This window comes from Camelus bactrianus, chromosome 22 (genome assembly GCF_048773025.1).
Source record: "Camelus bactrianus isolate YW-2024 breed Bactrian camel chromosome 22, ASM4877302v1, whole genome shotgun sequence".
NCBI lineage: Eukaryota > Metazoa > Chordata > Mammalia > Artiodactyla > Camelidae > Camelus > Camelus bactrianus.
In genome coordinates, this window is record NC_133560.1 from 24,485,838 (window position 1) to 24,504,899 (window position 19,062).

Genomic DNA, 19,062 nt, shown 5'->3' on the forward strand with positions numbered 1-19,062 from the left:
CTCCAGTAACCATAACTTTGTTTTCTATGTCTGGGACTCTTTCCATTTTGTAAATAAACTCACTTGTGTCTTTTTTTTTTTTTTTTGGTTTTGGTATCACATATGAGTGATATTATATGGTATTTTTCTTTCTCTTTCTGGCTTACTTCACTTAGAATGATGATCTCTAGGTCCATCCATGTTGCTGCAAGGGGCATTGTTTTATTCTTTTTTATGGCTGAGTAGTATTCCATTGTATAAATATACCACAACTTCTTTATCCAGTCATCTGTCAGTGGGCATTTAGGTTGCTTCCAAGTCTTGAGTATTGTAAACAGTGCTGCTATGAACACTGGGGTGCATGTTTCTTTTTGAATTAGACTTCCCTCCAGGTATATACCCAGGAGTGGGATTGCTGGATCATATGCTAAGTCTATTTTTAGTTTTTTGGGGCATCTCCATACTGTTTTCCTTAATGGCTGCACCAAACTATATTCCCACCAACAGTGTAGGAGGATTTCCTTTTCTTCACACCCTCTCCAGCATTTATTGTTTGTGGACTTCTGAATGATGGCCATTGTGACTGCTGTAAGGTGATACCTCATTGTAGTTTTGGTTTGCACTTCTCTGATAATTAGCGATATTGGGCATTTTTTCATGTGCCTATTGGCCATTTGTATGTTTTCACTGGCGAATTGCTTGTTTAGGTGTATGATGGCTTACCTTTGTCAGAGAGTTGTAGTGTCTGAGAGCGATGTGTTAAGCAATAATAGAACATCTGTAGTATTTGTGTCATGCCCGGGGTGCTTTGAGCTGCATGTTGGGGAGCCTCTGCTATAAATGTCCAGTTAGATCGGATGCAGAAAAAAAATGGAAAAGAGACTTTCATTTCTCTCAGAGCTTTCCCCTGAGTTTTATTCATTTTTACATCCAACACAGACACCATCTTTCTACAGTTGGTTACTACTCTGGGATTCAGTCTTCCCAGACACCCAGTCATTTCAGCTCCCAGGTCCCAAGGCTAATGGCAGTGTCATGTCTGAGCTACTTATTCCTTCTTGATCTGTTTTCCATCTTGCAAGACCCATGATGAGGGAGAGAAGCCACCAAGGCAGATTTTCTGGACATCCTTGTGAATATGCACATCAGAGTCTAGTGCAAGAGAACTTGGGACTTGTAGGGCTTCGGGGAAAGAGGTGCAGAATATGGAGGACTGGAGATGGGGTGACAGCTGCACGAGTGGAGAAGTGGAGTGGGCGACTGGGTAGGGGAACCGCACACTGAAGTGTGACGTCGATTTTGTACGTTGGCTGCATCTGTGCTTGTTTCACCAGTGCTGGTGTCCCTGAGGGAGGAAATGGTGTGAAACCACCAGACAGAAGTTGAAGTTGTCTTTAGGACTTAAAGAAGGGGAAAAGTTTTATCTTAGTCCACTGTGAACCAGTCAGGGGCCAAGTCAAGAAAGGCCCAGAGGTTGTGTCTGACCAATGTGGTTTATTTCTCGTCCAGCCAAAGCCCCTTGGGAACCTGACTGGGAAAAGGGGGGGGGGCTCTGGCAGGTGTCATCATTGTAGCTTCCTCAGGTCTGGGTGCGGCAGGTAGTAGCCCAGGCATTGCTGCTGAACCTCGTAGTCTCCCTCCTTCTTCCGCCTGACTGTGACCTGTGAGGGTGAGCAGGCGGCATGAGAATGGAGCACTCAGCTGCCCAAGGATGGGGGGCTACGAGGGAAGCGGGTAGCCAGAGACCTGATGCTCCCGTGTCTCTCCCTTTTTTCACTTCATTTTCTCAGTCCTTTTCCTTCCCTTGTTCCCTCTTTCACCTCTCTCTCTCTCCTCCTCTCTCCCCTTTTCTGCCCTATTCTCTCTGATATCCCCTTCACATCCCCATCAACCCCAGCTTAATTGATGTGTAAGTGACATTCAGTAAACTGCATTACATTTAAAGTGAATGATTTGATGTTTGGATTAGAACTTACTGAACCATCACCACAATCAAGAAAAGGAAAGCCCGTCATTCCCCAAAGTTTCCTCATGCTCTTTTGTAATTCCTCCTCACCTGTCATTTGCAAACACATTCTTATTCCCCAGCAACTATGATCTGATTTATAGCCCTATAGCTAGTATTTTCTAGAATTGGTTTATAAATGGTCCTCTTTTTTATCTAACTTCTTTCATCCAGCATCATTATTTTGAGACTCATCTTTGCATGTATTACTAATGCATTTTTTATTGCTAAATAGTATTTCATTGTGGGGCGATACAGTACTACAGTTTATCCATTCACCTATTGATGGACTTCTGGGTTGTTTTTAGTCTTTGGCTAGTATATATAAAGTTGTTATGAACATTTGTGTACAAATCTTTGTATAGACATATGTTTTGTCTTGGACAAACTCCTAGGAGTGGATGGTTGCATAGGTGTATGTAACTTTTAGAGGTGCATCTAAACTACTTTTCACCAGCACTGTATGAGAGTTCTGGTTGCTTCATGTCTTTTTCTTTATGGTTGCATAATTTAATCATGTTTTTATGGTTGCATAGTTTAATCATGTTTTTATGGTTGCATAGTTTAATCATGTTTTTATGGTTGCATAGAGTTTAATGTTGTTTAACATTTTAAAATGGTCTTTTTGACACTTTTACTGTCAGTTGTTATTTGTGTTCACGTGTATACTTAAAATTTTTACTAGCCAATAATTTACCCTTCCAGTTTTAGATTAGGGCTGTGTTTGTCTTCACAATTCCCAATTTAAGAGAAAAAAATGTAGTGATGACAATGAACAGGCTCATAATATAAGAAGTTTTTCTCCTAATGGTAAAGTGATAATGTCCATAAAGAGGTAATGTTACTAAAAGTTGGGTACATAGATGTTTATGTAAAAAGTATAGGTTGCAGTTGCTTCACATCTTCAACATTTATTATATCAGTCTTTTAAATTTCAGCCATTCTTGCATGTAGTAGTCTCTCATTATGACTTTTTACTTACATTTCCCTAATGACTAATGTTGTTAAGGAAAAGGCAAACCACACATGGGCTGGGAGAAAATATTTGTAAAACATATCCCCAGCAAAGGATGTATATTTATAATATATAAAGAACCCCTTACAACCTGATAGTAAAAAGACAGCAACATTTCCTGGCTTACCAGGAAACAGCAGATCAGGCATGTGATGAGCACCAGGAGTCCCGCCAGGCAGATGAGGATGATGGCCCAGAAGGGGAGGTCTGGGGAGACAAGTGCTGGTGTGAGCCACCTCCTGTCATTCCCCTAGGGCCCCTGCCTCTCCCCTCCCCCACTGCGCCTCAACAGTCCTTGGCATCCGTTGGCCAACTTTCATCATCATCCAGTACCCTGGGTACATGGTTCTCTTTTGTAAGGCACAGAATCAAAATATTCCCTCCCCATCCTGGGCTGGAGCGTCTTTGAGGCTTACCAGAATTCTCAGTCAAGACGTCGTTTCTTTGGGGAGAATACCCTGAAGGTGAATGAAACAGAGAATGTTACTTTTTGAAATAACACGTTTCAAATACAGAGAAAAATAAAACCACATCACAAACACCCATCACCTAGAAATAACTGTATTTCATCCAGTAGAAACTATATTACATCCAGTGTATAAATTAGTAACACTTGGTGCCCTTGCTTCATCCCATAGTTTAACTGAAATAGTAAAGCCATGTAGACGTAATGATGTTTCATGCCATTTTAGTTTGCATCACTGATTGAAAATGAGTACACTTTGCTACATAATAACAAACCCATTGTCATACTACAAGAGTGTGATATTTCAAATCAGACCTCTGGGAATGGACGATTGATGATGGGCTGGCCCATCTTATGCTAGTAGAGGGGCAAATGGGTCATCACAGTTGACAAGACCACGAAATCTCTAAATTTATAAATTCCCACCTAAAAGCTCTCTTCTCTGCCGATGAATACATTCACTCCCTTCTCCTTGACTGAGTTTTTTAATACTTACTGCACAGGGCTTGCCTATATGGTAATTTCCTCCAGGAAGCCTTCTGATTACTACTCCCCAGTATGGATTGGTTCATATCAAGTAATTTATAATTTCCTATTATTTATAATTGCCTATTCTTGTTATTTCCAATACAACATTAACTCCTTAAGGGTAAGGACATAGCATCCATTGGGCAAGAGGGGAGGATTGCAGGTCCTGCTGCTCATATGGTCTTTCCCTGGGCAAATTCTTAAGATATGCTGTCCAGTGCGAGCAGCAACAAGTGCCTTTTTAAATTAAAATTAATTTTCATTAAACAAAATTTTTAAAATCTAGCGCTCAGTGCCATTAAAAATCAGTAACCATAAAAACCAGTCACAATAGCCATGCTTGACGTATACTCAGTAGCCTCATGTGGCTTATGCACTGGACAGCACGGATATAGAACACTGCCATCACTGCAGAAGGTTCTATTGCATGGTGCTGTCTAGGAGAAGGCGAGTGTCTCCTATATCCCACTGTGTGCTTTCTTCTCCCTCAGTAGTGGGTAAAGCCTATGGGACTGTGTCATCTCTGATACATCCCCAGATCTCCAGATATCCAGGAAAAGTCCCCACTCTTGCCCCAGCAGGAGCCTTACCATCCACAAGGATACTGTTCCTGTCCAGGGTAAAATTCTGCAGCTGGGTACCGTTCTTGGTCAGCCGCAAGAATTCCTCATAGATGGTAACACTGTCTAGTCTCCGAGCCAATGGTGAGACGTTACACACAGAGTCCACCCCAGTATGGTTGCTGTGGGGGACAGACCTGGAAGGACACAAGGGATGAACAAGGTTATCTGGAATGCTTCCCCAATTCTAGGTTCCCTGCTTCTAGTCTCGTCCAAGAGAACTTCCTGCAGTGATGTAAACACTTGTCTGCACTATCCAATACAGTCATTATTCGCCCCATGTTGTTAACAAGCACTTAATATATGGCTGGTGTAGGTGAGAAACTGAATGGCACATTTTGTTTAATTGAGTTAACTTTATAAGTAAATAGCTACGGGGAGAACGTTTTTGAAATGTTGGAGTAGAGACCTCTGAAAATCCAGAAAAACAATGAGAACGCTGGCAAACAGCATCAAAGGCAACTTTTTGAGAAGTCTAGAAATTAACCAAAGCCTTGCAACAAACCAAGCAGCATTTAGTTAAGAAAAAACGGTTGAATCTTGGTAAAATGGAGCAAACTTTATGGCATTATAACTTGCACAGCCCTCTTCCTGCTCTCCCAAGGGCCTCAACTTTGAAAACTGTAATAAGTTTAGAGCTCCCCCCAAAACCTATCCCCATTGAATTGTCACTATTTGACCTCTCTGGCAGCTCTTTGAAAAAAAAAAAAGCCTCATTTTCAGGGCTTTTCTTTATTTGACTCAGAGCCTGTTCAGTGAGGAAGACCTAACCCCAGGGCACTTGCTTCAAACAATTAGTGCTAATTGTTTTACACTGAGTCTGCCCACGGGAGCAATAACCCACAGGCAGGCAAGAGGTGAGCCAATAAATTGAAAGTAAAACTGGGGGAATGAGATGTCTACAGGGGACTTTGAAAAGCTCCGGTGCATTTTTTGGGGATCTAGAAGACCGCAAGTGTGCAGGGCTGTGTGCATGCCCAGGAAAACTTGAGAAGGTCTTAAACTCTTACTCTAGCTGAAAGTTTGGCTTAACAGCTAAAAAAAATTGATCAGTGTAATACACCACATTGATAGAATAAAGGACAGTGCCACATGTTTTCAGTAGATACAGAAAAGAATTTGACACAAAATATAACATAATTTCATGATTAAAAAGAAAAACCTGAGCCTCAGAAATAGAAACTTTACAAACCTGATAAAGAACATTCATGGAAAGACTACACCTAACATCATACTTAAACCTTTTCCCTTAAGACCAGGATGTCTGCCCTCATCTCATGTTAGTCACATTATACTGAAGAAGCTTATGATGCCAGTTAGGCAAGAAAAAGAAGTAAAAGGCATTCAGGAAAAGATGTTAAACTGTTTGCAGGTGACATGATACTGTATATAGAAGTTCCCTAGTAATACGTACACACACCTAAACCCTACTAGTTCAGCACCATTGCAGTATATGAGAACAATATACAAATATCTATACTGCATTTCTGCACACTGGTTGTTAGCATTCTGAAAATGAAATTAGGAAAGCAATTCCATTCACAATAGCATCAAACAGCAAAGTGCTAAAAACTTAGGAATAAATTTAACAAAAAGAAGTATAAGATTTGTACACTGAAAACTACAAAACTTTGTTCAAAGACTTTTTAAAAGAGCTAAATAAATGAGAAGGCATCCTGTGTTCATGAATCAGGGTTCAGTGTTGTTAAGATGACAACACTCCGCAAACTGATCTACAGGTTAAATGCAATCTCTATCGAAATCCTAGCTGGCTCTTTTATGTAAATTGATAAGCTGTTCCTAAAATTAATATGGAATTGCAAGTGACTTGAATAACCAAACCAATATGGAGAAAGAACAAAGTTGGACAACTCCACTTCCCAGCTGCAGAACTTACCGTTAAATTATGGTAATCAAAACGCTGTGCCATTGGCATACGGATAGACATATAGATCAATGGAATAACATTTACTGTGTGTAAACAAACTCATGCAATTATGGACAACCGATTTTCTACAAAGGTTCCAAAATATTTGGGAAAGAATAGGCTTCTTCACAGATGGAGCTGGGACAAATAGATATCCACCTGCAAAAGGAGGAAACTGTGTCCCTACCTCACATCGTATACAAAAGTTAACTGAAAATAAATTAAAGACCTAAACATAAGAGATAAAATTAAATAACCCCTGGAAGAAAACATCGGAGTAAATCTTCATGACCTTGGATTAGGCGTTGGTTACTTAGATATGGTACTAAAAGCACAAGAATCCAAAGGGAAAAATAAATAAATTGGACTTCAGCAAAATGAAAAACTTTTGCGCTTTAACATACTATCATGAAGGTGAAAAGACAGCCTTTCAAATAGGGGAAAATACTTACAAATCATATATCTGGTAAGGGTTGAGTATCCAGACTATATAAAAAACTATTATACCTCAATATTAAAAAGACAAATCAGTTTAAAAATAGGTGAAGGACTTGAACAGACACTTCTCCAAAGAAGATATAAAAAAGGCCAATAAATACATGAAAAAGTGCTTAACATCACTAATGATTAGGGAAATGCAAATCAAAACCATAGTGAGTTACCACTTCACACCCACTTGGATGGCTGTAAGTGGGGAAAAAAAAGAAAAGGACAATATTGATCCTTGGTGAGGATGTGGAGAATTTGGAACCTTCATACATTGCTGGAGGAAATGTAAAATTGTGGAACCTCTGTGGAGAATAGTTCAGTGGTTCCTCAAAAATTAAACAGAGTATGACCCTACAATACCCACTTCTATTTCTGTATGCCCAAGAGACATAAAAATATATGTTCACATAAAATCTTTTACATTAATGATCGTAACAACATTGTTTATAATAGCCCCAAAGCAGAGACAATCCAATGTCCGTTGATGGATGGACAGATAAACAAAAGTGGTCCAAACATCCAGCGGAATATTATTCACCCCTAAAAAGGAACGGAAGATCGATATATGCTATAACCTGGATAAGTTCTGAAAACACTATGCTAAGCAAAAGAAAATTGCAAAAGATCACATAGTGTATGATTCCATTTATATGAAATGTCTAGAATAGGCAAGCCCACAGAGACAGAAAGTAGTAGATTATTGTTTGCTGGGGAGTGGGGGTGAGGGAAGAATGAGGAGTGGCTGTTGTTGGTGACAAGATTTCTTTTTGGTGTGATGGAAATATCCCACCATTAGACAACCAGATGGTTACACCATTCTAAGAATATACCACAAATAATGCACATCAAAAATTTTATGGTGTGTGAATTGTATTTGCCTCCTATGGTTAGTGGTTCCACTATAGGACAGCACAGTTAGACTCCTGGATTCCAAGTCATCTGGAATCTAACCCCCATCTCCCATGGATTCTGGCTTCAGGAGCTGATTTTTTTTTTTTTTTTTGGAGCTGATTTCTTAAGACATGAATGCTACACTCTATATTCTGTAGGTCCCAGCACCAGGAACCTTCATGTCTGCTGAGGTTTACACAGCTCTCACTGGTTTAGGAAAAAGCTGGTGTGTGGATAACAGCTTCCTAGTCCTAGTGCTCTCTTCCAGAACAGCCAGGAACTGAGAGACCGTGGCATGGGGACACTTTTAAAGGACAGTGGAAGTCTACAGAGTGATCAGGTCCTGAGCTGGAACTCACCTGAATGCTAAGACTTGACAGTCAGAAAAATAACTCTCAATGCTGCTGTTTCGGAAGAGCCAGTTGAGCTGAAAGACAGGGCAACATTTCCTTGGTCAGAACCCACGGCCCAGTGGCATTAGAGAATTTTTAGCCAATGAGCACACCTCCCCATCTGTTTATTTTCCCTTGTCTCCAAAACACTAGCCCAGGTACGTATATGAAAGGATGTCCCATCCAGGGTATGACTTAGCTCTATGACCCTGGGCTAGAAACTGAACCTCTCTGTGCCTGTCTCTTAATTTGTAAAATGGGAATAAGAACCTGTCTTCATGAATTGTTACAAAAAGTCACCGTCTGACTGCCCAGTGGTCATAGGTCAGTCTCTCCGTGGGAACAGGGTGGACCCACGACACCCTTCTCACCGCATCCTCAATATTTCTCTTGTTCCGCTGGTGTTCGGTGGTGCCTGGCTGGGCTATGTCCTGGGAATAGAGTATGTTGGTGACAGTAAAATTCAGCAGGAAGTGCTGGAAGCTGGGACTGCTTGTTGGTTGGTCTGTTGGTAGACGAACTGGCTCTATTTCTAGAATTAAAAGAGAATACAAGTCCACGTGTAGAATAAAAAGAATGAAAGTTCCCCATCAGGGAAGTTTTTCAGAAAGAAGTCGTTATAGCCAGTCTATTTATTCCTGGCAACGTGGACTGAGCTGGGTTTTTAAAAATCGGCTACAGAAGACCCTCCATCCGTCTGTCCAACTTGAATCCATCCATCTGTTTGTGTCCAACACTTCACCAGGCATTGTGAGAGCACCCTAGGATGTGGGGAAGAAGAGACTGGGCTTCTCTGGGGCAGAGTCGGCAGGTGCGGGTGCTGACCACCCCAGGGGACATCTGCCACACACCTTTACTGACCCGGGTTCCTAATGTGTCTCCCTGGCCCCATCCATTCTCCATGCGGCACCTGGAGAATGAGTTTCTAGAGCAGAACTCTGAGTGTGTCGTGTTCCTCCACAAACCATTCAGTGCCCAAGAAAGCCCCTGCCCATATCTTCAGCCACAGTGGTCACTGTCTCACGTCAGAGTGTAAACTCCAGCCACACCAGACGTCCTACAGCTTCCCCAAACGCGACGGATTCTTTTCACTTTCTGGGTTATAGGCACACATGTAGCTCAGCTCCCCAGCTCTTCCCCCCAACTAGGTCCTGTCCCCCTTCAGATCTTAGTTTCTTCATTTTCTGTAGAAAACTGTCCAAGAGAGTTGTGTAGCTCTTCCTGGGGTTCCCACCAATGTTAGGAATTGCCCTACTATAGCAGTTACCACAGTGTTATCACGAGTGCCTGTTTATCTGCATGGGCTGTACACTGAAGGAAACAGTCAGTCAATCAACCAGTCAACCAAGACACGACTCGTAACTGAGCCTAAGAAGGAAACCTAGGAGCCTTCACATTCTGGGTTAGAACAATTGACACGTGGAATAACCATTCCCTTGGGTGCATTCGCTGCATTTTCTCCTCCTGCCACCTGCTGGATGCCACATTGCCATGAATCATCAACATGGGCTTCCAGAAAGCCCCCCACTTCCTCTGCAGCCTCCATCCATTCCACTGCTACCCAGAAGCCCTATCCCTCATAAAACAATCTCTTCCAGCCATGAACCTGTCCCCACCGCCCCCCCCAATCTCACACCTGTCACATGCACATCTGTCAGCTGGTAGGTGGCACCCAACCAGTGGGATGAGGCGTTCAGGGTCTTGTCTAGAAACACTTGCTTCAGCACACCAGGGTCCCGGCTGGAGGAGAGCAGTGCCTTGATGGTGACTGACATGGAATCCAACCTAGGAACAGAGACCATAGGAACTCAGCCAGCACCCAACACCAGCAGTGCCTCCTGAGTCTGGCTCCTTTGGCCTTTTTGAGCCAAAGACCTGGGGCAAGCAGTGGGGGATTACCTGACTGCCTTTTCCCCCAGGGAAGAGTAGAGACCCTGACCCAAAAGGGAAGGCTCCCAGGAGCTGGGAATAGAAGCAACAACAGTCACAGTAATGACCATCCATTGTTCACCTCTAAGAAGTGACCCACACATTCCCTCTCCATCACTGCCGTGGAAGCTAGTATTGTAACTGTCCCCACGTTGAAGACAAAGGGACTGCAGTTTGGTTATATTCAAAGTCAGCCCCGTGTCCCATGAGCCTCTGTCTCTAGTTCCTCCACCCACCACTCGGAGTCCTGGGTTCAAACCCAACTTTGACAGTTCTGGAGCTGTTCACTTATCCGAGCCTGTTTTCCGATGTGAACAATGGGGGTGAACATTGCTTTTACCTCCCAGGGGGAATGTTATGGGAATTCAGTGAGATGATCATGCATGGAAGAACTCGGCAGGGAGCCTGGCAGTGGTAAATGTTATTATTGGACTGATATTAGCAGCAAGCTATGTTTCCCAAGAAGGAGATGAGTGCAGGGGCTGGGTGGCTCCATGAGGTTAATCCCTTTCCTGCACCCCAAAGACCTATGGAAGGAGATGGTGAGATTCGCTGGCAGGGATGTGGGGGTTCAGAATAGACACCATGCCAGTGACTTCCAGTCCAAGGATGTGCCGCAGGAGCTCAGACAATGCCACCAACCTCCTCAACTTACGTCAAGTTGGTGACCAGGCAGAAGCGGAATACGTCTTGTAGCTGGCTGCTTCTGTAGAGTGTGGTGACCTAGGATAAAGGGTGTGGGGGGGTGAGATGGGGGTCTCTTGGGGCTGGAGGGGGCGACTGAAGCCAGTGGAGGAGCAAACACAAACCTTGCAGCAAGGGAGACCTGAGTTCCTGGCTCCGCCCCTAATTCACTGTGTGACCTTGGACACAGTGCTCCCTTTTCTGAGACTCAGTTTGCCCATCTGAGAAATGAGGGCAGCTCTGTCACTGCCCCTGGAATCTGAGAGAACCCAGAACCCACAGGCAAAGTGAAGAGTTGAAACAACCACTTAATAGATGTAGGTCAGACTGACGAATCAGAGGGGCCCCTCGGGGCAGAGAGAGTTGGGAGGAGTGAGAGAGAGCGCACCTTGTCCTGGATGTCCCTCAGCAGGGCGATGTACTCTGAGGACGTGGCGTCTGGGTTGCTGAGGTTCCAGTTGACGATGCGGAAATTTAGCTGGTACTCACTCCGGATAGAGGAACTCTGGGGCGCGTAGCCTGCAGCCACCAAGAGGGGAAAAAGACAGAGACTCTCAGCTTTTAGCACAGAGGCAGGTGGCCCAGGGGTCCCCTGCCTACTGTCGTCATCAGCCAAAATCAGGCCCACATGTTGGGGACTACAGGGGCTCCCAAATTGAAAGTCACTGCCTAGAGGGGAACCTGGAATCTTATAAGGAGTCACCTGAGCTGAGCTTTTCTGCTTGTGCTTACGCAGTTCCCACTTCCTGGAATGCTCTGCCACCCTCTTCCAAGAAAACTCCTATTCCTACTTCAGGAGCCCAGTGAGATGGAGCTCCATGAGAACAGGCACTCGTGTCTTGTTCTTGTCGTGTCCCAGCGCCTAGTACAGTATCAGGCACATCATAACCTCCTCCAGGAATCACTCCGTGACTTGCCCCACCTCTGCACTCCCTGGCATCCTGTTAATAATGGTGTCTCTGACTTCTTTTGTGTCCCTAAATCATCTTTAGATCACTTGATTATGACTTTTTTCAGGGACAGAACCTGTGTATTCTATCTCCATACCCAGAACGTGACTTGGGACAGAATGGTTGCACATGTGGGTTTGTTGAGTGAGTGAGTGTGAACTGCAGTGGACCCCCAGATATTAGGGGCTGAGATACTCATCTTTCATTTGTTCACTCATTCCCAGGGTACTACGATGTGCCGACATACTAAGAATTGGGGATTCAGCGCCACTTGAAACAAATACTAATTTTGTAGAATTGGGTTATTACATAAATAATGGCTGTGAAGTATGATGAGCGTCCATCTGGTGCTCATCTGGAAATGATGGGACCGTGTTCAGCAGGGCTTCTCAGCCTCAGAACAGCTGGTGTCTGAGGCTATATAATTGGTGGTGGTGAGGGTCTCCTGGGCACTGGAGGATATTAGCTACGTATCTGGCCTTTCTTTAGCCACTAGATGTCAGGAGCCCCCTCCCCACTGTGACAGTCAAACATGTCTCCAGACATTGCTGCGTGTTTCCTTGCCCCCAGGGAAGAACCACTGTCATGGGGGAACTGCACATAGAAGAACCTCTGTCCCAAGAGATCCCACAGGTCAGACATTCTGGTTTTGAATCAAAATTCGTTACATTAATTTGGTCAGAGAATTTCATGCTGTTTTCCTGAGCTGACAGGAGAGACCTTCTCCACTGGAGGTTTGGGGAGGGTACCCCGCAACCAGAACTTGGGCTGTCTTGTTAAAGAGGACATTAAGAGGGAGGGACGGTATAGCTCAGTGGCAGAGCGCATGCTTAGCATGCACGAGGTCCTGGGTTCAACTTCCAGTCCCTCCTTAAATAAATAAATAAATAAACTTAATCACCCCTCGACTCAAGAAAGAGGACATTAAATAGAACAGGGAAAGTAAAGATCACTGTAAATCCAAGTTCAGCATGAACACTCACCATTGACGAAGAGGCTGTCCTTGACCAGGGTGTAGAGGCCCATCTGGGTGACACCACTGGTCAGCTGGTTCAGCTCCCAGTAAAGCTGCTCTCTGTCCAGCCTGCGGCCCGAGGGGTCAGGGTGGTAGGTGCAGGCGGCATGCACGCTGGTGGCTGCACCATCCTTCCCAGGTCTGGGGAGAGAGGGGTGTGAGGACTCGAGAGAGAGGCCCCGAAGCCTCTGGAGGGTGGGGCCGGAAAGAGGGAGAAGCAAGTGGGAAGGCAGAGAAAGGGGGTGGGTCACCCAAAGTGGTCCTTCCTGGCAAGTGCTCAGGAAAAGGTCTTACCTGAGGGAGATCAGGCTGCAACCCGAGTAGGAGGGGCCCAGGCTGGTCTTCTGGAATAAGGAGCCAAGCTGGGGAGGCAGGAGAAGGATGAGGAGCAGGAAGCACAGGGGCTGGGGGCGGGGCTGGGGGGTTAATTATCCCACCAGGGTTGCTGGAACCAGCATCTCACCAGGCGCTGCAGGACCCTTTCGGTGGAGTTGAATATGGCTGAGCCACTGCTCGCATCTGGTGAATATGGAAGGTTGGAGATGGTGAAGTTGAGTGTGAGGGTCTTCAGGTTGTGTCCCACAGCTGCAACAAGATGGGGAGGATAGATGGCTCTCACTGAGAGCTGGCCTGGGACCACACCAGAATCACGCATTCGTTACCTGTTGTCTTCTCTTCCGGGGCATCACCCCCCAGTGTAGCCACCCAAGTCAAAACCAGCATATCTGCTCAGCTTCTTCTCCGAGTAACACCAGCTCTACATGCAGAGTGGTTCTCACATACACCCCCCCTCTCCGTCCCCGTCCCAGCCCAGGTCTTTCTTTTCTTCTTTGACCTGGACCAGCACCCCAGCAGGCTCGCTGGATGCCCTGCCTGAAGGATGTTCTCTACACCGAACACTAGAAGAAATTTTCTTAAATGAAAATCTCACTTTCGTCACCACTGCTCTGGTACCACCCATGGGTCCCTATGGCCTTTGGCACTAAGTTCAACTTTTTGATCTGACACTCGAAGTCCTTCTAAATCTGGTTCTTGCCAACCTTTCAGCTTCATTTATCCATCTGCTCCAAGTAAAGCTTTAAGCTTATGCAAACCAATTTTCTCTTAATTCTCCCCATACACTGACCACTGACATTTTGCTTGTGGAATCCCATCTGCCAGGAAAACTTTTCATCCTCTACTTGGATGACTCCTACTTTTTCTTAAAGACTCAGGTCAGGTGAAACTTTCTTCAGAAAGCCTTTCCCTTCCAAATTACACCAGGTGCCTCACCCCAAGAGAGGGATCACAAAGTGTAGTAACAGTCTGTTAATTTCACAAGCCTGGGGGCTCCATGAGGGCCAGCCTCGGACTGACTGTTGGTATAATGTTCGCCCTAAGACCAGAATTGCACACCCTGGCCTCCCAGCTCCTGTGTTACAATTGGCTGATAGATGTGTGGGGCTGGAGAGCTTCTCTTGGGAAGGAAAAGGGACCCCCCCCCAGATACCTGTGGTGGATTCTGGTTGCACAGGTGATGATGAAGTAGGCAGGAACGTAGTGGATGGTTCAGGAGCTGCAGAAAGGGCAGTCATCAGGGAGGAACCAAGACCCCCACAGAGTGGGAGAAGCTCCCTCCAGCTCACCTGGACTCCAGAAGTGGTTGTCCAAGGACAAGCATTCATGGGTATACCATTAATGTGAGGGAAGGAGTGAGTGTGTGAGTAGAGGGATGAGCAAGCCTGTGAATGAATGAGCCCAAGAGAGTGAGACTGAGTGACCGAGAGAGACTGAACAAAGAGGATGGACAGATGGATGGGCAGAAATGTGGACAGATAGATGGGGTACCTGGAAGGACAGAGGAAGAACGGACAAAAGGAGGGTCAAAGCGAAAGGAAGAAGAAGAAACACAAGGAGGACAAGTTGAGAGGTGAATGGAAGTGTAGATGGAAGGAAGGAGAACAGGTGACTAGGCAGAAGATAGGTGACAGATGGACAGAGGGAAGGGAGGAAGGGGAGGAGGGAGGGAGGGAGAAAGGGAGGAAGGGGCCTGGGAGAAGGGATAACTGGGAGGCTGGAAGAATGATGGGTGAAAAGATAGATGAAGTGATCATCGGATGAGTGAGTGGACAAATCTGGCCAACCACGAGTAGCCAAGAGTTTACAACTTGACCCCGAGGCCCCTTCTGGGGCTCCTATAAGGGATTTTGTTATTAGGAGGCACAGACTACAAGATCATTATCTGACCTCAACCCTTATTCCTGTAGGAAATGCTTGTTCAGATTTCTTCCTCCGACCCTCAAGGGTGTGGAAAATGCGGAAAGCCGATACCATGGCTGCAAGTCCAAAAGGAGACCGAGGACCCAGCATCCTTCCTCCCACTGACACCCCGCCTCCACTCCGGAGACCAGCCCGGGTTTGGGGCCAGCGCTCTTTGTCAGGGAGAAGAAAAGCTTGGCTCAAGACCACTGGAGGCTGAAATGGGCAGTGGATGAAAAGATACGTACTTGTCGGAGGCTCATCTGGACCACGTTCATGATAACCTGGCAACAGAAAGTCACACAGTAAGGGGAGGCCGAGGAGCAATCCCAGGTGTCTGCGCCTTTGCGTGGGGCTCCCTTCTGGACGCTCTGCCCTCTGCGCCAGGTCAGCACCTGTGCATCTTCTAGGCTCAGGCTCAAATGTCATCTCCACTGCACAGGCTTCCCTGACCTTTTGATTAGAAACAGCCCTTCCTCACCCACCCTCCAGCATGTCCCCAACAAGAGAGACTCTCATCCCATTTATGTTCACACAGTCCCCTCCCACCACCACATATCTGTTCAACCCGCCATCTGCCCTTCACCCTCCCTCCAACCTGTCGCTACATCTGATGAATATTTAATGAGAGCTTACAGTGTGTCGGGTTCCATTTACATTTGGGGAATACACTGCTGAACTAGACAGCCTTTGCCCTGCCGGAGCTTACATTAGGATAGGTTGTACATGGAGCCTGTCTGTCCCTGGTGCCGGGCACCAGGCCTGGCTTATAGCAGATGCTTGGTACATGCTGAATGAGTGAACACATTGAAGCATGTAAGTTGTGCAGTTTACAAAAGGGGAAATCCTAAACTGGCTCCTGTAATGGCCGAGGTGAAGGGAAAAGAATGTAAACTCAGAAGAACTTCAAAACCTAGACTGGCGCAAAACCTGCCGTGGGGGTGGACAGTGCCTTTCCCTTCTCTGTGTTTCCCTTTTCCTTCCTCTTTGCGAAAATGGGAGTCAGAAAGGACCCAGACGTCTCCCTGCCCACCTGATGGGGCAGTCGTGATAAGAAAGTGTGACTTGCCAAGCTCCGTTCCCAGATTGGGGACAGAGAGGAGGAAAGCTGAGTAATTCCAGTCGTAATTACCTCACCACAGCTGTGCTCTGCCCCACCAGGACCCTCTCATTAAGGGTCACCCATTCAAATGCTGTTTCTTCCTGGATTCTAGGCTGATACCCAGGGTGTCTGAAGCTTGGACCCCCAAGATGTTCAGAACATCTGCTTTCCTTCCTGGCATAGAGGTCCCAACCAAGAGAGAAGCCCATGTTGGTCAGGGTGAGAAGTGGGGAGAGGAGACAGATGTGGGGATTTCCTTTCCCTAAGTCTCCCCTAGAAAGACGCTTGCATGAGTTAGTATGTGGAACGGAGCACAGCATTGGATGCTGACCACTGGACTCATGCCCTGGTTCCCTCACTTTCAAGCTGCATCCACTTGGGCAAATGACTTAAACTTTCTGAGTCTCAGTGTCTTCATCTGTAAAATGGGTTTAATCAAGGAGCAGCCTTGCAGGGTGGCTGTGTGAGGTCAGTGTGGAGTTGAGGTTTCCACTGGAGTTTGTCTCAGGGTTTCCCCTAGAGAGCTGACTAGTCAAGGGAAACCCTTCCAGAGTTAGGGTGTGAACCCAGTGAGATAGACTGAAAACTGCTCACCATTGAGGTAGAGACTGTCCTTGTCCAGAGAATAGGGGCCCAGCCGGGTGATGCCACGGGTCTGTCTGCTCAGTTCATGGAACACCTGCTTGGCAGGCAGACCCGGGCCGCTGGAGGGCTGCTGGTAGGTGCAGAGGATGTCCACCCCTGTCTTGGCGCCATTCTTCACAGACCTGGGGAAGGAAAGGTTGACCTTTGGGGGATGCAGTCCACTTGGCACCTGTCCATCTGTGGTCACTGCACACCTCATTTCCTGTGTTCCAGCTTTGTTGAACCATTCTCTGTCTCCACCTGGCCAGACTCACCCCAGGATCTTTGCACATGCAGTCACTGCTGTCTGTTTCTCCCTTTCTCTCTGCCTGGGTGATCTCCTGATCATCCTTCAGGTCTCCACTTAGATACCTCCTCCTCCTCCAAGAACTCTCCCAGGCTGGGTCAGGGACCTCTTCTGGTTCCCACAACACCTCGTGCTTCCCCCAACACAGCCCTGGTTACCCTCTAGGTGAGCATATAGTATCTGTCCCTGTTTCCTCCAGATGGTGACCTCCGTGAGGTCAGGGAATGAGACAGTCTAGTTCACTGTTTTTGTGTGGAACCCCCAGCACCTAGCACATTGCCTGCTCTGTGAAAACATCTAAGTCCCAGTGATTTAAAAAGGTAGGCCATCCATATGGTGGGATGTTATTCAGCCTTAAAAGGAAGGAAACTGGGGCGGGGGGTATAGCTCAAGTGGTAGAGCACGAGCTTAGCATGCATGAGGTCCTGGGTTCAGTCCCCAGTACCTCCACTGAAAACCAAATAAATAGATAGACCTAATTACCTCCCTCCTGCAAAAAAAAAAAAAAAAAAAAAAAGGAAACTGACACACACTACGACATGGATGAACCTTGATAACATTATGCTGAACGAATTAAGCCAGTCGCAAAAAGACAAATACTGTATAATTTCACCTCTGTAAGGTGCCCCAAGTAGTCAAGTTCACAGTAGTCATACCCAGAAAATAGAATGGTGGTTGCCAGCATCTAGGGGTAGGTGGAAATGGACAGCTGTTGTTTAATGGGTATGGAGTTTCAGTTTGCAAGGTCTGGAGAGTGGCTGCACAACCGTGTGAATATACTTAATGCTACCAAACTGTACACTTAAAAACAGTTCAGATGGTAAGTTTCATGTGATATGTATTTTACCACAATTGGGAAAAAAAACAGGGGGAGGGAATAGCTCAGTGGTAGAGTGTGCGCTTAGCATGCACAAGGTCCTGGGTTCAATCCCCAGAACCTCCATTAAAAAATTAATAAGCCTAATTACACCCCCCCCAAATTCAGCAAAAAAAGAAACAACAAAAACAACTTCTCCCAGACTATGTGGTGTCGACTCTGCTGACTGTCTTGAATCTCTTCTCCCTCCCTCCCTCTGTCTTGCTCTCTCTGCTCCAGCCACACTGGCCTCCTTGCTGTTCATTGAACATGCCAAGCCCATTCCCGCCTCAGGATCTTTGCCCACACGGTTCCCTCTGTCTGAAACAGTATTCATGGCCAAATCCTTCTTGTCAAATTGGGACACAACTCAGATGTCACCTCCACAGAGAGAACCCCCTGTTCCCCTGGGCAAAGCTGCTTTCCCGTCTGTTTCCACTCTGACTGTGTCTGACATCACTTTACTTAAATATTTATTCTCCTGCTAGGTATCGGTTTTCTAGACTAGATGTGGGCAGGAGTAGTGCCTGGTACCCGGACTCCTGCCTGCCTCAGGGTCTATGCCATTTGTATGAAAATATGAATGGAAAAGTGCCTCACAAATGCCAACAGGTCACAAATTGACCAGAAGACGGGAGAGTCATTGCTCAGTGGGTACAGAGTTTCTGCTCAGGGTGATGAAAAGTTTTGGAAGTAGATAGTGGTGATGGGTGTGTAACATTGTGCATGTAATCAGTGTCACTGAATTATATAATTAAAAATGGCTAATTTCATGTCTATATTTACTTTATCACAATGTAAGAAATAAATAATGTGATATGAAAAAATGGATGCAGAAAAGGACCCTGTGAGAACAGCCTCCTGCATCTGGGGCAGCCCCCAGCCAGGAGTCCATGTCCCTAGGTGGTGGGCTGTGGCGGGTGGCGGTGTTCTCACCTTAGCGAGGTGACCCTGCAGCCTGCATAGCGGGCACCCAGGCTGCTCCTCTGGAACAACGGGCTGAGCTGGAGAGGAAGAAGAGACAGCCAGTGGTGGTCCTAGGTGA

The 19,062-nt window shown here is 46.1% G+C and overlaps 2 protein-coding genes across 2 annotated transcripts in view; one reads left to right on the plus strand and one right to left on the minus strand.

The window, feature by feature from the left end:
- The window catches only part of LOC105068409 (uncharacterized), a 35,895-nt gene extending 19,066 nt beyond the window's left edge, over nucleotides 1-16,829 (plus strand). Inside the window, exon 5 of the mRNA XM_074350689.1 lies at nucleotides 15,137-16,829. The gene's annotated coding sequence lies outside the window, so the exon portion shown is untranslated. The remainder of the gene's footprint in view (nucleotides 1-15,136) is intronic.
- Nucleotides 860-19,062, minus strand: part of MUC16 (mucin 16, cell surface associated) — a 48,623-nt gene continuing 30,420 nt past the window's right edge. Inside the window, exons 27-42 of the mRNA XM_074350687.1 lie at nucleotides 18,954-19,021; nucleotides 16,825-16,997; nucleotides 15,377-15,412; nucleotides 14,380-14,445; nucleotides 13,354-13,475; nucleotides 13,185-13,252; nucleotides 12,859-13,031; nucleotides 11,314-11,444; nucleotides 10,897-10,964; nucleotides 9,949-10,097; nucleotides 8,684-8,844; nucleotides 8,280-8,347; nucleotides 4,584-4,750; nucleotides 3,416-3,457; nucleotides 3,127-3,206; nucleotides 860-1,640 (exon numbers count right to left, since the gene is read on the minus strand). Of these exons, the coding sequence (XP_074206788.1) occupies nucleotides 1,545-1,640; nucleotides 3,127-3,206; nucleotides 3,416-3,457; nucleotides 4,584-4,750; nucleotides 8,280-8,347; nucleotides 8,684-8,844; nucleotides 9,949-10,097; nucleotides 10,897-10,964; nucleotides 11,314-11,444; nucleotides 12,859-13,031; nucleotides 13,185-13,252; nucleotides 13,354-13,475; nucleotides 14,380-14,445; nucleotides 15,377-15,412; nucleotides 16,825-16,997; nucleotides 18,954-19,021 (1,668 nt within the window). The 3' untranslated portion in view covers nucleotides 860-1,544. The remainder of the gene's footprint in view (nucleotides 1,641-3,126; nucleotides 3,207-3,415; nucleotides 3,458-4,583; nucleotides 4,751-8,279; nucleotides 8,348-8,683; nucleotides 8,845-9,948; nucleotides 10,098-10,896; nucleotides 10,965-11,313; nucleotides 11,445-12,858; nucleotides 13,032-13,184; nucleotides 13,253-13,353; nucleotides 13,476-14,379; nucleotides 14,446-15,376; nucleotides 15,413-16,824; nucleotides 16,998-18,953; nucleotides 19,022-19,062) is intronic.